We start from the raw sequence: 14,505 nt of genomic DNA, 5'->3' as shown, positions 1-14,505 counted from the left end.
ACCAAATCTGCCCCTGCAGGCTTCACAACCCTAAGTTAATGCATTTTAACGAAGTCGGCGCCAAGAGCTGTGGAAACGGTGCGAATGTCTTGGAAATGGCAGCCGGCAGCAGGCCCGGAATTCTTCCCCGTCAATCCTTACCTGGAGCAGAGAACTGCAGGAGGCAGTTCCAAGCCACAGCCAGACCGGGACAGTTAGGAAGGGGGCACCCAGAGAGGGCGTGTTTAAGTCTTTTGCCCTCCCTGTGCCTTGTGGGGGAATCTCTGTAGCTGCTCCCCAGGGCTATCGGCCAGTGGGCGGCTCACATTTCCCTCAGTCATCCCAAGAAACTTAAAACCACCACCTTGCTTAATTCATGAAGGCAGAGCTTTACTATATGCCCCCAAAAATGTTCCCCAAAGGGACACTTCTTTTCTATCTAGGAAATGACATTTAAAAAAATCAGAACTCTTTTACAGGAAGTAAGTTGTACCTACCCATAGCACTGTCTCAGAGAAAACGATTCTTCTACCCACAGCATGCTCCGGACATCACGTGTGTGAGCCTTTCCCCCACACCAAGCAGCTCTCCAACTCTGGCACCAGCGGGATATCCAACAGTGTAACTGGATTCTGAAATGGACTGCCGGCTGTTAGCACAGACCCACAGGGCGAGGGGTCAGTCCCACAAGACCAGCCCACTTCAGGGGCCAAGTGCAGACGGTGGACCCCGGGGTCCCCACATCCTCCTTCTCAGGTTCCATATATTTTTTTTCCTTGAGACAGAATCTTGCTCTGAGCCAGGCTGGAGTGCAGTGGTGCAATCTCGGCTCACTGTAACCTCTGTCTCCTGGGTTCAAACGATTCCCCTGCCTCAGCCTCCCGAATAGCTGGGACTACAGGTGCACACCACCATGCCTGGCTAATTTTTGTATTTTTAGTAGAGAAGAGATTTCACCATGTTGGCCATGCTGGTTTCGATCTCTTGACCTCGTGATCCACCACCTCGGTCTCCCAAAGTGCTGGGATTACAGGTGGCAGCCATCGCGCTGGGTGCCACCGTGCCAGGCTAGGTTCCATACTTTTCTAAGCACACACAGCTCGGGACCATATGGACCAGCTGACTGTGAAAAGGCGTTAAAAGACATGGATGAAGCTCTCACGGGCAAAGTAGAGGGGACAGCACAAGGCTTCCACGCCCTCTCTGGTGCCCCCTTCCTAACCAACCCCCACCTTCACCAACCCCAAGCTCGAGCCCCACGCAGGGTTTTGCTGGAGGCCTGGCTGTGGGAATGACCGATTTGATCACCAGCCAGTGGCCCCCGCAGGAAATGACAGTCGCTGCAGCTGAGCGTGGGAGGGGAGGTGTCTCGGCAGCCGGCGCAGCCCGGTTCAGACCCCTGGGGCCTGCCCCGCTGCTGGGAAGCGCCTCCCCTTCCCCGAGCCAAGGGAAAGGCTTTCGCAGCCCGAGAGGCAGCCGGCTCTGTCCCCTCCTCGCCGCGCACCCCGGCTCACTCGGCGCCGTGCACCCGCCGGTGCTGGATGAGGTGGAAGCTCAGGCGGAAGGCGCGGCCGCACTCGGTGCAGTGGAAGGGCTTCTCGCCCGTGTGGAGCCGCTGGTGCCGGAAGAAGCCCGACAGCGCCCGGAACGCGCGCCCGCAGTGGCCGCACTCGTGGGGCTTCTCGCCGGTGTGGATGCGGCGGTGCTCGCGCAGGAAGGAGCTGCGGCTGAAGGCGCGCCCGCAGTCCTGGCAGGCGAAGGGCCGCTCGCCCGTGTGCACGCGCTGGTGCTGCAGCAGGTTGGAGCTCTGGCTGAAGGCCTGGCCGCACTCGCGGCACTCGTACGGGTTCTCGCCGTGGTGGGTCCGCCGGTGCCGCACCACGTTGGAGCTGTGCAGGAAGCGCTTCCCGCACTCGCCGCATGCGTACAGCCGCTCCCCGGTGTGCGTGCGGCGGTGCTTGGCGGCGTCCGACCTCTGGCCGAAGGCCTTGCCGCAGTCCTGGCAGGCGAAGGGCTTCTCGCCCGTGTGCACGCGCTGGTGGCGGAGCAGGTTGAAGCTCTGGCTGAAGGCCTTGCCGCACTCGCCGCACGCGTAGGGCCGCTCCCCGCTGTGAGCGCGCTGATGGCGGACCACGTGCGAGCTGTGGATGAAGGCCTTGCCGCAGTCGCTGCACTCGTACGGCTTCTCCCCCGCGTGGATGCTGCGGTGCTTCGCTGCGTCCGAGGGGCACTTGAAGCTGAGGCCACAGGCGCTGCACGGGAAGGGCCGCCCCTTCCAGCCACGCCGTGCCCCTGCCGCGGGGCCTGACTCGCGGCCGCTCTGCCCTCCAGTCTTCTCAGAAATGACCGGGCCTCGAGGGGAACCTCTGGGCCTCTCTCCAGCTTCCTCATTTTCACAAGGGCCAAGAGACCCCGGCGCCCAGGGAGGGCCCCCTCCGTGGCCCTCTGCCTTGGGGGCGCCGGGCTGCGGTACGGGACCTGTGCTCCGAGCTGCCTGCTCCTCAGCTGACCGGCCGCCACTCGGGGCCTGCGCCAGGAAAGCGGCCTTCACAGCTGAAAAAGAGGCCAGACAGGAGGAATGACTTCAGATGCAAGAGAACGTTGAGTCCAGGCTGGCTCTGGCAGCTGTGACACAAAGCAATGACGGTGACGTCAGTGTGCCACAGACACTTGATTTTGCCCATTCAGTTCCCGCCTGGTTTCTCAACCCCTGTAGTTACAAGTGGGTAAGAGTCGCGCACTGCCACTCCAGAAACAGGGCTGTGGGGCCGGGCGGAGGCTCCCACCTGTAATCCCTGCACTTCGGGAGGCTGAGGCAGGAGGACCACTTGACACTGGGAGTTCAAGACCAGCCTGGCCAACGTAGTAAAATCCTGTCTCTTAAATTTTAAAAATATGCAAACGCAAGCTCTAAACCTCTAGCCTCAGCCCTCCCAGTCCCGGGAGGGGAGGTGACAGAAACGCAGGCTCTGGGCACTGTTTTACTCTGCAGGGCAGCTGGGAAAGCAAAGGTGGGTAGAGACAGCTGGCAGTGAGCCAGGGCGGGGGAAGGCAGATGCAGCAGGAGGCTCAGGGACAGTGGTGCCCAACACAGTCCATGGCCCAGCTCTGCCTTACATCTGTCTGTCTTTCCTTTTTTGTGAGACAGGGTCTTGCTCTATCACCCAGGCTGGAGTGCAGTGCTGCCGTCACAGCTCACTGCAGCCTCCCAAGTAGGTGGGACTACAGGTGGGCACCACCATGCCAGACTCTTTTTAACAATTTTTTAGAGGTGCCGTCTCACTGTTTTGCCCAGGCTGGTCTTGACCTCCTGGGCTCAACACTCCTCCCACCCCGGCCTCCTGAAGTGCTGGGATTACAGCCGTGAACCGCTGCACCCAGCCATGGCCCCAGCTCGTTCCTTTGGACTCCCTGAGACAACACGGCCTCCTGAACAACTCCCCGCAAACACCGAACTGTTACGTGCAAGTCGGAGCATCCTCATGCAGACAAATCCGTACCAAGAGCTGGAAGCAGCAACCCATGCAGGCCGGGCGGTGGCACTGGCTGGGCTGAGCAGCTCCTGTCCCGGGTACATGGCAGTGGCCCTTGTTGTCAGGCAGTGAAGCCACCAGTTGGACTTGGTTCCACTGGCTCACATACCATGTGGCCATTTAGACAGAAGCCTTAAGAGTAGGGGCAAAACCCTGGAACATGAGAGCTGGCGACTGACCTCGGCCTGCGTCGGAGGCAGGAGGGCTCAGCCAGGAGCGGCAGGAGGAGGCTGGGGGCCTCCGAGGCCAGCACAGCAACTGAGCGGGGCTTCTCCGCCTGCAGGCAGTCAGCTGTGGCAGCGGAGGACAAGCGGCTGAGTCCCGGCTACACCTCTCGAGAACATGGAGGGTGCAGATTTGACAGAAACTCCCATGGGGTGGAGCAGGGATGTTCCTGGGCAGGTGAGAGCAGGCTGCTGTTGACGATCCCCACTCTCCGCCCCGGCAGGCCCACGACACTGAGCAGCTGGGGCAGGAGTGTGGTGCACAAAACAGAAGCCCCTTGCCAGGGGACCAGCCCTGGTCTTGTGGTTTGCAGACTTGGGAGTTCAAGAACCGACTCAAAGGTATTGCTTACGAGGAAAAAGAACCAACACTCTCACAAGGGGCCGCGTACACAGTAGAGCGCCACTGGGTCCCGCCTACAGGCCCTCAGGATCCTTCCCAACAGAAGATCCCAGCCCCCACAGCAGGGCCTGCGCCACCCCTGCCCCCATCACTGTGATACACTCGGGGTGGCCGCACAGGCCCAAAACGTAAAGCAGTGTTCTCACCGGGGCGATTCTGTCCCGAGCACACATTTGACAACGTGTAGATGTTTTACTGACACCAAGTGGGCAGAGGCGAGGATGCTGCCGAACGCCCTACGAGGCACAGGACGGCCCTCAGCAAAGACTTGCCCATCCCAAATGGCCACCAGGCCAAGGCTGAGAAGCACCGAGACACCTTCCCAGAGGCAGCGCCTGGGGTTGCCACTTTCTAACCAAAAGCACCAGCCCACTGGCAAAGACAGTCACCAAACGGATGCCCAGGTGAGCTGCTGGGCCTGCGTTTACCTCCCTCTCTGACCTTGCGCCCAAGGACACAGTACATGCTCTGCATCAGTGACCGAGACGTGGTGTTTTTCCTGTATTCCTGTTCAATTTCTGCCCAGGGACTCTGGGCCCAACTGGACGTGTCCCCTCACCTGCAGGGGCCTCCATCGGGGTCCTGCTCCCCTTGGCGCCTGTGGGCTCCACCTTGCAGAACACCAGTAGTCGGAACAATTTCTGCCTAGGTCAAAGAAAAATCAATCACAGCCAGGGCTAGGTACGGGGTGAGGGGCAGTGAGGTCAGAACAGGCCCTGTGGTAGCTGCATCACCCAGCTGGAGCCACCCAGTCACTAGCAAACAAGGTCCTGGCTCAGCAGACACTCCCAGAAGCGGGTGTTCTGCGGGAGGCCCGGGAACTCTGGTCCACGCTCTGCCAGTCCCCAGTCCCCGCCCCCCCACCCAGGGCTGAGGCAGAGCACGGGTGGTCGTGGCTTCTATGCTGAGCAAGCCCGTACCCTCCCACAGTCTTCAAATGTCTAGAGAAATTTCCATGGGTTTTAAAATTTCTTGATAGTTATGAGAATTTGAATATTAAAATGTTAAACCAAAAAAAATAAGAATTATATCAATGGTAAAGTTCTGGACTGAGGAATGATTTTTCTAAGGCTGACATCAGATGTCTGACACATTTAACTACATAAAAAAATTTAACGTAAAAAAACAAAAACCAGAAAGGGGGAATACATGCAACGCAAAGATTCATCCCTACCTGATTAAGACCTCTACATATTATTGAGAAAGGAGGGAAAATTGGCAACAATCATTAACAGGTAACTCACAAAGAACAAGTAGGCAATATATTTTTTAAGTCCCACCTCCAGTGCAATTAAGAAATGTGATTTGGGCCGGGCACAGTGGCTCATGCCCGTAATCCCAGCACTTTGGGAGGTCGAGGCGGGCAGATCAGGTCAGGAGTTCAAGACCAGCCTGGCCAATACGGTGAAACCTTGTCTCTACTAAAAACACAAAAATTAGCTGGGCATGGTGGTGGATGCCTGTAGACCCAGCTACTTGGAAGGCTGAGTGAGGCAGGAGAATCGCTTGAACCGGGAAATGGAGGTCGCAGCGAGCCGAAATCGCATCACTGCACTCCAGCCCCGGCGACAAGAGCGAGACTCTGTCTCAACAACAACAACAACAAAATTGTGATTTGGCCGGCCGCGGTGGCTCACATTTGTAATCCCAGCACTTTGGGAGGCCGAGGCGGGCGGATCACCAGGTCTGCAGCTGGAGACCAGGCTGAACAACATGGTGAAACCCCGTCTCTACTATAAATACAAAAATTAGCTGGGCATGGTGGTGCGCCTGTAATCCCGGCTACTCGGGAGGCTGAAGCAGAAGAATCGCTTCAACCCTGGAGGGGGAGGTGGAAGTTGCACTGAGCTGAGATCGCGCCACTGCACTCCAGCCTGGGCAGCAGAGCGAGATTCCCAAAAACAAAAAAAGAGATGTGATTTGGCTGGGTGCTGTGGCTCACACCTGTAATCCCAGCACTTTGGAGGCTGAGGATGCAGGGCGGGCTGACTGCAGGAGTTCCAGACCAGCCTGGACAACACAGTGAGACCCCGTCCCCACAAAAAAGTAAAAAAATTAGCTGGGCGTGATGGTAGGCATCTGTAGTCCCAGCTACTAGGAAGGCTGAAGTGGGAGGATTGCCTGAGCCCAGGTCTAGGCTGGGGTGAACTGAGATTGCGCCACTGCACTACAGGTGGGCGTTGGAGACCCTGTGTTAAAAAAAAAAAAAAAAAAAAAAAAAAAAACAACTAAATAAAAAAGTAATTAGTAAATTTAATTTAAGCCACTTGTAATCCCACCTGCCAGGGAGGCTGAGCGGGAGGATCGCCTGAGCCCGGGTGTAGGCGGCCAGCCTGGGTGACACAGGGAGACGCCTCCTCTTTTACAAAAAGGCAATTTAAAGTGCAATTTGTAAGTCTGAAAGCAGGTTTTTGAAAGTAGGAACACCTCACCGGCAGGAATCAGGGACCAGGCCTCCTGCTCACAGCTGGGAGAGGCCGGATCCGCTGGGCTGGGGGGAGATCTGACAACTCACAAAGGGCTGAAGACGCGCGGGGGGTACTCGGCTCGCAGGAAGCCGGGCTCGCGGGGCGCCCCGGGGACGCTCCTGCAGGGCCGCCTCCCCCACGCCGCGCCCGAGAGCCGCGGGGGCCTGTGCTGCAAGCGGAGGGCGCGACGCGCGGGCCAGGGCGGCGGGGCCAGTCCCGTTCTCTCCGCCGCGCCCTCCGCCTTCCCGAACCGACGCACGAATCACAGAAGCCGAGGCCTCCGTGCGGAGGGCGGCCGGGCTGCGCCCGCCAGGGTCCCCGCCCCGCCCCGCGCCGGAAGCGCCGCCGTCCCCACGCCTGGCCCGCCCCCTCGGCACTTCCGGCGACGCTCTGGGCCGCGGGAGGACCGCGCGCTCGGCGGCCTGGGAGAGCGGGACCGCCCCGCCCCTGCGTCTGCAGCTCTGCGGTCGCGCGCAGGCGCCGGTGCCGCTCAGGAAGCCCCGCCTCGTGGGGGCCGAGGTCGGGCCGCCTGCGCACCGGGGTCTGGCCGGAGCTAACTGCGGACCCGGCCCGGGCGCCGGCAGCACGTGTCAGGAGGCGTCGGAGGCCCGCGGTGGGGACGCCCCGCGCTCGCCCCGGGGCTGTGGCAGCACGCGGGTCCCGAGCGAGGGCTTCCCTCGGGCCGAGCGCCTGGAACGCCTCCTGCAGGACGCCCCTCGCGGGTCCTCGGCCGAGAAGCCCCTGCTCCCCGCCCCTCGCTTGCCCCGGGCTCTGTCTCGCCGGGCCCGAGCCCTCGTCCGTTCCGCAAGACGCACCTCCTGTCCAAGCCTCTCGCGCTGCCGCGAGAGGGCTCGGTGTCGTCCCTGGGTGGACGTGAAGTTTGAGTACCTGTCGTACTGCCTGAAGGTGAAGGAGATGGATGACGAGGAATACAGCTGCATCGCCCTAGGCGAGCCGCTTTACCGGGTGAGCACTGGCAACTACGAGTACCGTCTGATCCTGCGCTGCCGCCAGGAGGCTCGCGCCCGCTTCTCCCAGATGCGCAAGGACGTGCTCGAGAAGATGGAGCTGCTGGACCAGAAGCACGTCCAGGACATCGTGTTCCAGCTGCAGCGCCTCGTGTCCACCATGTCCAAGTACTACAACGACTGCTACGCAGTGCTTCGCGATGCCGACGTCTTCCCCATCGAGGTGGACCTGGCGCACACTACCCTGGCGTATGGCCTCAACCAGGAGGAGTTCACCGACGGGGAGGAGGAGGAGGAGGAGGAGGACACGGCTGCTGGGGAGCCGGCCAGGGATGCATGAGGGGCTGCTGGGCCCCTGGACAAGGGTGGAAGCTAAAAACAAAACAAAACAAAACAAAACAAAACAAAACAAACCGAAGGCCACGCATCTGGAATGCTGCAGAAGTGACGCTTTTCATCATGCGTGCGAAGTACAGCTGCGGAAGGTACGCGTTCCCTCCTGCCGAGAGTACACGGAGCCTCTCTGGGGCGAGAGAAAGGCTGAAGAACCGATCCCCATGAAAGAACCCTAAGGAGACAGCAGCAGAGGCCCAGACGCGCCCCTGGCCTGGACCCTGGACTCGGGAGGACCACAGGGCTGGGAGCCCAGGTCCCGGCACGCGCCTCCGACAGTCTCCCGCTGCGCGCCGGCGCCACCGGGCCTCTGCCTCTGGGCCTCCACGTCTGCTGCCTGGAACCGGGTTCACTGCGCACTGCACCAGTAAACACGTGAACACCACGCCACACGCTAAACGTTTATTTGTAACAAATCGGAAGCAATTGTAAAACATAAAAATCAAAACACTTAGGCCGGGCGGGCGCAGTGGCTCATGAATGTAATCCCAGCACTTCAGGAGGCCTGGGCAGGAGGATCGTTTGAGACCAGGAGTTTCGAACCAGCCTGAGCAACACAGTGAGATCCCCATGTCGAGGAAAAAACATTTTTTAAAAATTGGCGGGGCATGGCGGCAGGCGCCTGGGGGTCCACCTACTCGGGAGGCTGAGGCGAGGGGAGGGGGATCTCGAGCCCGGGAGGCCGAGGCTGCAGGGAACCGAGATCACGCCGCTCGCTGCACTCCAGCCTGGGCGACGGAGAGGCTGTGGCAAAGAACAACAAACACACACATCCAAAAGAGGCGACGTAGAAGTAGGAACCGCCGTCTCCCTCCGCATCCCAGTGGGACGTCGCGGGTCTTCTGAAGACCCTCTCTTGCCCTGCAGGCTCCGGTACCGCAAGGCGCTTCGCTCTCCGGCGCTGCCCGCTGCCCCCGGGATACAGTCCTGGCGCCTTCCGCGGGGCAGACCCTCCAGGCCCTTTGGCGCCGCGCCAGAGGCCACTGCCCTCTCTCCTCACCCCTTTCCAAATGCGGCCTGCCCCGGGCCGCTGTCGTGCTGTTCCCTGTGCTGCTTTTGCCCTTCCCCTCACTCCCCGCCCACCAGTACCGGGAAAGGGGTGCCCCCCTTCCCAGGACCAACTCCGGGCTCGCGCCCTGAATCCCTAGGAGTCGGCAGACCCCGCCCGAGCCTCTCCGGTCCGCTCAGACCCTAGGGCCGGAAGCCCCGCCCACCCGGAAGCCCCGCCCATCCAGAAAGCCCCACCCACCAGACAGCTCCGCCCCAGGCCCCGCCCTTGCCTCGGGCCCCACCTCCGCCCGCCAGACCGCTCCTCCCCTCCAGCCCCGCCCCAGGCCCCGCCCTTGCTTCGGCCCCACCTCCGCCCGCCAGACCGCTCCTCCCCTCCAGCCCCGCCCAGACAGCTCCGCCCCAGGCCCCGCCCTTGCTTCAGCCCCACCTCCGCCCGCCAGACCGCTCCTCCCCTCCAGCCCCGCCCAGACAGCTCCGCCCCAGGCCCCGCCCTTGCTTCGGCCCCACCTCCGCCCGCCAGACCGCTCCTCCCCTCCAGCCCCGCCCAGACAGCTCCGCCCCATGCCCCGCCCTTGCCTCGGGCCCCACCTCCTCCCGCCAGACCGCTCCTCCCCTCCAGCCCCGCCCCCCGCCCCGCCCCTCGCTGGCAGTCGGGGTCCTGGGACCCAGCCCCGGCCACTCGCAGGTGCCTCAAAGAAGATCCTGAACTGCCCACAGTCCAGGGTAGCCGTCCCGTGGCCGGGCCTTGGAGCGTCCCACCGGCACCCGGGGCTCCCACCGCTACCCACCTGCTCTTTCGTAGGGGGAGGCCCCACACGAGGGCCCCGAGAAGCCATTGAAAACCCAAGGCCAGACTCGGGCAGGGACATGGGGATTGGGGAGTGGACTCAAGCAACCCCGGAGCCCGCGGACAGTTCAGATCCCGAGAACAGCCCGCACCCTGGAAAGCCAATGTGGAATTCTGTTTGGGAACGGGTCCTCACGGTGGGAGGTGAGACACAGACCCACTCGGCAGCCGCAAGTGGTGAATGTCCACGATCAAGGGCAAGTTCACAGCCTAGAAAATTCTGGATATATTGATCCAAAAGTAGCCAAATCTAGACCAGCAAGGTGGCTCACGCCTGTAATCCCGGCACTCTGGGAGGATCACTTGAGGTCAGGAGTTCGAGACCAGATTGGCCAACATAGTAAAACCCCATCTCCATCAAAAAAATTAGCCACGTGTGGTGGTGCTTGCTGTGGGTAACCCCCCAAGGGGGCACCGAGGAAGGAGCGCTAAGCAGATCCCTGGCACAGTTAGTGCCTGAATATCTTAGAGTGTTTTACTCAGTTATTTCCTTTATATAATCCTTTATATAAAATATCATGTATTATAGTCTGAACAATTAGTGCTTGAAGAATATCCTACTACTCAGTTATTTCCCTATATGTATATACATATATATATATACATACATATATATATATATATATATATATATATAAAATTATATCTTAGTTCACAGTCGGAGGAATGTCTAGAGCAGACACGGTACAGAGCATGAATTAAGTGATAACCTGCTCTACATATATAAGCATATCTTGCTTATAGTCGGAGGAATGTCTAGAGCAGACACAGTGCAGTGTAGGGCTGTTGGTCCCACAGGGTCGCAGGGCGTCCCTTATGCTGTGCTGAGGTGCAGGATCCGAGAAGTAAAGAGACAGGACACTGAAGAACTGGGGAAGAGCAGCTGGACTCGGGGGCCACGCCACCTGTGAGTGGAGACTGGCGCGGCCCCGAACATCCAGAAGCGTCTGTAATTATTAGGTACAAGTCAGGGTGGGGCAGGGTCGTGAGTGAGGTCATCATCTATAGGCTTAGTGATAGGGCAAACATAATCACTTGAGTAGCAGGCAAGGGGGCTACCCCATTAGATCACCTGGGTAGAGACGTGGGCTGTGCGCAGTAGGGGGCCGTGCCGGGCGCAGTAGTAGAGGGTTATGTACAAAGGAGGGATCCACCCCCATTAGGCCACTGAGGCAAGGAGGTTTGGGCTGTGTGCAACAGGTGTCATGCACAGTAATTCTTATTTGGGGGCTGGAGACGTCAAAGGATTTCTAATGGAAGGATACTGTAAGCTTAATGTAGTGGGAGCTGACAAACGTGCTCTTCTATTAAGATATTTACGGGAGGATGATTTGCTCTAGCGCAGAAGTGAGAAAAGTCTGACACGGTGTCCAGCTGCCATGACTGGTCTCGCCAGAGGGGTTCCTCTCCCTTGGTTATTTCCAGAATCTGAGGCCTGAGGCCGACTTTCCACAGGAACTGGATGCAAGGTACTACAACTCTATCAGGAGGAGAGGCTCCTGCTCCAAGCCTGCCACACAGCGTCCGCCCTTTCAGGCAGGGACGCCACCGCCTGGGTCTCTGGTTCTCATCCTGGTCTGGCTGTTATCCATGTACTGCTTCTGTTCTGTGACTGCTCTAGGCATTCCTCCTTCTACAAGCTACTATATGGTTCTATGGAAGGATTTTATAAATCAGCACTAAACGTGTCAGTACAGCTCCGACTACAATACATATATGATTATATAGAAAGATTATATGGAACTAAGTATGCTAGATATAAGTGCTAAGTATGATTACATAAGCTAGATATATGTAAGCGGTAAGTTATACTCCAGGCACGAATTCTATAAACTAATATATGATTATATATGAAGGATTACATAAAGGAAATAGCTGAGTAATAACACTATAAACTAAGATATTTTTCAGGCACTAATTGTGCCTGGGGTTTGCACAACTCTCCTTCCTTGGTGCCCATGGTGGGGCGTTACCTGCAGTGCAGAGCATGATTTAAGGGAAAACAGTTATACCAGGACAAGAATCTATGGCCCATGCAGCAGCGTTCAGTATCGTAAAGATACCTGCTGTATTACGGCAGGCTTGGAGCAAGAGCCACTCCTCTGAAAAAGGAGTTGTAAGACCTTGCCTCCAGTTCTTGTGGAAGGCTGCCCTCAGACTGGCAATCCCGCGAGCATCTGAGGGCATAGAACCCCCCCCCCCCCGGTACAATCACACCTTGGTGACTATGTAACGTGTCAGCTCTCTGGCCACGGTGCTGACCCAGATCCTCCACTGGAAATCATCAGGAGCTGCCAGCAGGCGGTGGTAGACCGGGTCAGCTCTGCCACTGTTGTGACTCAGACCATCCTCCCGCAGAACTCCTTGGAAGTAGCCCACCCTAGATAGAGATACTGCACACTGTGTTCTGCACTGCGCACCACCCACCTCCTAGCCTCGGTGACCTAGTGGGGGTGGACCCCTTGTTTGTTGCGCACGTGATTGTCTTGACCCTATCACTGCCCTTAAGATGACCTCACTCACTACCCTGCCCCGTGTTTTGTACTCAGTAAATACAGATGCTCCTGGACGTTCAGGGCCTTGCCTGTCTCCGCTTATAGGTGGCGTGGCCCCCCGTGCCCAGCTGCTCTTTTCCAGTCCTTCTGTGTCCTATCTCTTTACTTCTCGGATCCTGTGCCTCAGCACAGCGATAGGGGACACCCCACAACCCTGTAGGGCTGTGGCTCTACACCTGCCTTAGTCCCACTACTCGGGAGGCTTAGGCAGGACAGCCACTTGAACCCAGGAGGCGGAGGTTGCGGTGAGATTGCACCACCGCACCCCGGAGTGAGACTCCATCTCAACAACAAAAACGGTAGCAGAGTCTTAGAAGGCCACGCCTTCAGGACTGTCTTCAAGAGCTTATCCACTGAGCCCCTTACCTGCTACACTGAAAAAAACTACAATGAATAAATTACCAAGGGCACCCTTTAAAAACAAAGACAGCTTGTCCAGGACGCTTTAAAAACAACGAGAGGTGGCTCATGCCTGTAATCCCAGCACTTTGGGAGGCCAAGGCGAGCGGATCACTTGAGGTCAGGAGTTTGAGACCATCCGGGCCAACATGGTGAAACCATGCTTCTACTGAAAACACAAAAATGAGCTGGGCATGGTGGCGGGAGCATGCTCAGGAGGCTGAGGCAGGAGAATCGCTTGAACCAGAGGGTTGGAGGTTGCAGTGAGCTGAGATTGTGCCACTGCACTCCAGCCTGGGGACAGAGTGAGACTGTCTAAAAAAGAACACAGAGCAGAGACCAAGGAGCAGCGACTCAGACAGCACTGCCGGTGTGTCCTGAAGCGTGAGCAGGAGTTTGGGAAGGGCACTGAGGTGGGGAGACCGCTTGGCCCTCCGGGAACCCGGCCTTGCCACGCTGATGCTGCACGTCCTGCTCTGGGGCCCTTGTAGCCACCGGGGGTTCTAACTCAGAAAAGACACGGCAGGTTTGGGATGGGAAGAGGGAGTGAGAGGCACACAAGCCCAACAATAAAAACGGGGTCAAAGCAAACATTCAGCATGCGAAGCCACACGCGGGCCCCACGGAACCACACTGAGTGACCGCCAGCACACGGTGCCGAGTAGGAGTGCCAGGAAGGCGGGCGGGCAAATCCGCTCCTGAACGCCCGATGGCAGAGGGAGCCCTCCAGAAGCTAGAATACCCATCAGCTTGGCAGTTCCCAGCCCACGCACACCTCTGGACACCTGTCGCCCCACCTCCACCCACTCTGCGGGGAACTGCATGGCTCCTCAGGCCGGGACCACAGTTTTCCGCCTCGGGGTACCTGGGGCCCGGCCTGCTGCGTTGAATTTTGGACGGGATGAGGGGTGAGGGCGTGGCAGGGCGGCCGGAGCCATCCAACTGCTGAAACTGCTGCGGGCGCCACAGCGGCCGGCTCCGGGCGGCGTCCTCCCGCCTCTGCGACCTCAGCGCAGGACTGTGCCAGGTGCCGCTCCGCAAGGCCTGAAGCGCTGATTCCACCCCCCACCCACGATGGGGACAGTCCCAGCTGGGGTAAGAGACCCACCGAAACGGCGCTGGCATGAGCACTCCAGGGACACCGAAGAGGAGCCTGGGAGACCCTGCAAACCCCTCGGCTTGCGTGGGGAGCGTTCCTGCCCGACATGCTCGTTCGCTTCTGGTTACAGCAATCTGAGGGCAGGGAGCGTGGCCGGCAGGGAGGCGCCGTGCGGCAAGCACTGGGCCTCGAAATCCAAGCCCGGTTCGAATTCGGGCTGTGGGACGCCCTCACCAAGTCTCGATTTCCTGCTGCAGAGGAGGGGTGCCGGCGCCCCACTCGCCGTGGGGGAACAGGGTTTCCAGCACGGCTCCCAGCTGGCCTCAGACCCCAGCACGTGAAGGTTATTTAGGGGCGAGGTAACCACGGAGGAGATTCAGGGTAGAAGCCAGAGCCGCTGACCCCCTGCGCAGACGCTCCTCCCACGGGCTGCGCGGCGCTCCCCCGAAATGCCCGGGGCCAGAGTTTCGGCTTCTTTCGGACTTGGGAATATTTGCACCGTGGTTAGCAGGTGGGCCTCCCAGATCCCCACATCGGAGGCTGAAGTGTTCCAGCGAGGATTTCCTCCGCGAGGCTGGTCGGCTGCTCGGCGTGTCGGGTTCGCGGCGTTTGGATTTGGGATGCGC

General features: G+C 59.1%; 1 protein-coding gene across 3 annotated transcripts; it reads right to left on the bottom strand.

The window, feature by feature from the left end:
* Nucleotides 1-348: 348 nt before the first annotated feature.
* On the bottom strand, nucleotides 349-6,745 carry ZNF696 (zinc finger protein 696). Of its 3 annotated transcripts, none has more exons than XM_074387246.1 (3): nucleotides 6,419-6,745; nucleotides 4,699-4,784; nucleotides 349-2,532 (listed from the first exon to the last, which is right to left on the bottom strand). In XM_074387246.1, exons 2-3 carry the CDS (start codon nucleotides 4,712-4,714, stop codon nucleotides 1,490-1,492), a joined length of 1,059 nt encoding a protein of 352 aa, XP_074243347.1. In that variant the 5' UTR covers nucleotides 4,715-4,784; nucleotides 6,419-6,745; the 3' UTR covers nucleotides 349-1,489. The 3 variants fall into 3 exon arrangements, with proteins under 3 accessions (XP_074243347.1, XP_074243346.1, XP_074243348.1); XM_074387245.1 differs by having other exon boundaries at nucleotides 6,572-6,745; XM_074387247.1 differs by having other exon boundaries at nucleotides 4,699-4,780; nucleotides 6,572-6,745.
* Nucleotides 6,746-14,505: the final 7,760 nt, after the last annotated feature.

This window comes from Saimiri boliviensis, chromosome 15, assembly GCF_048565385.1.
Source record: "Saimiri boliviensis isolate mSaiBol1 chromosome 15, mSaiBol1.pri, whole genome shotgun sequence".
Lineage (NCBI taxonomy): Eukaryota > Metazoa > Chordata > Mammalia > Primates > Cebidae > Saimiri > Saimiri boliviensis.
This window is presented reverse-complemented; position numbering and strand designations above follow the sequence as displayed.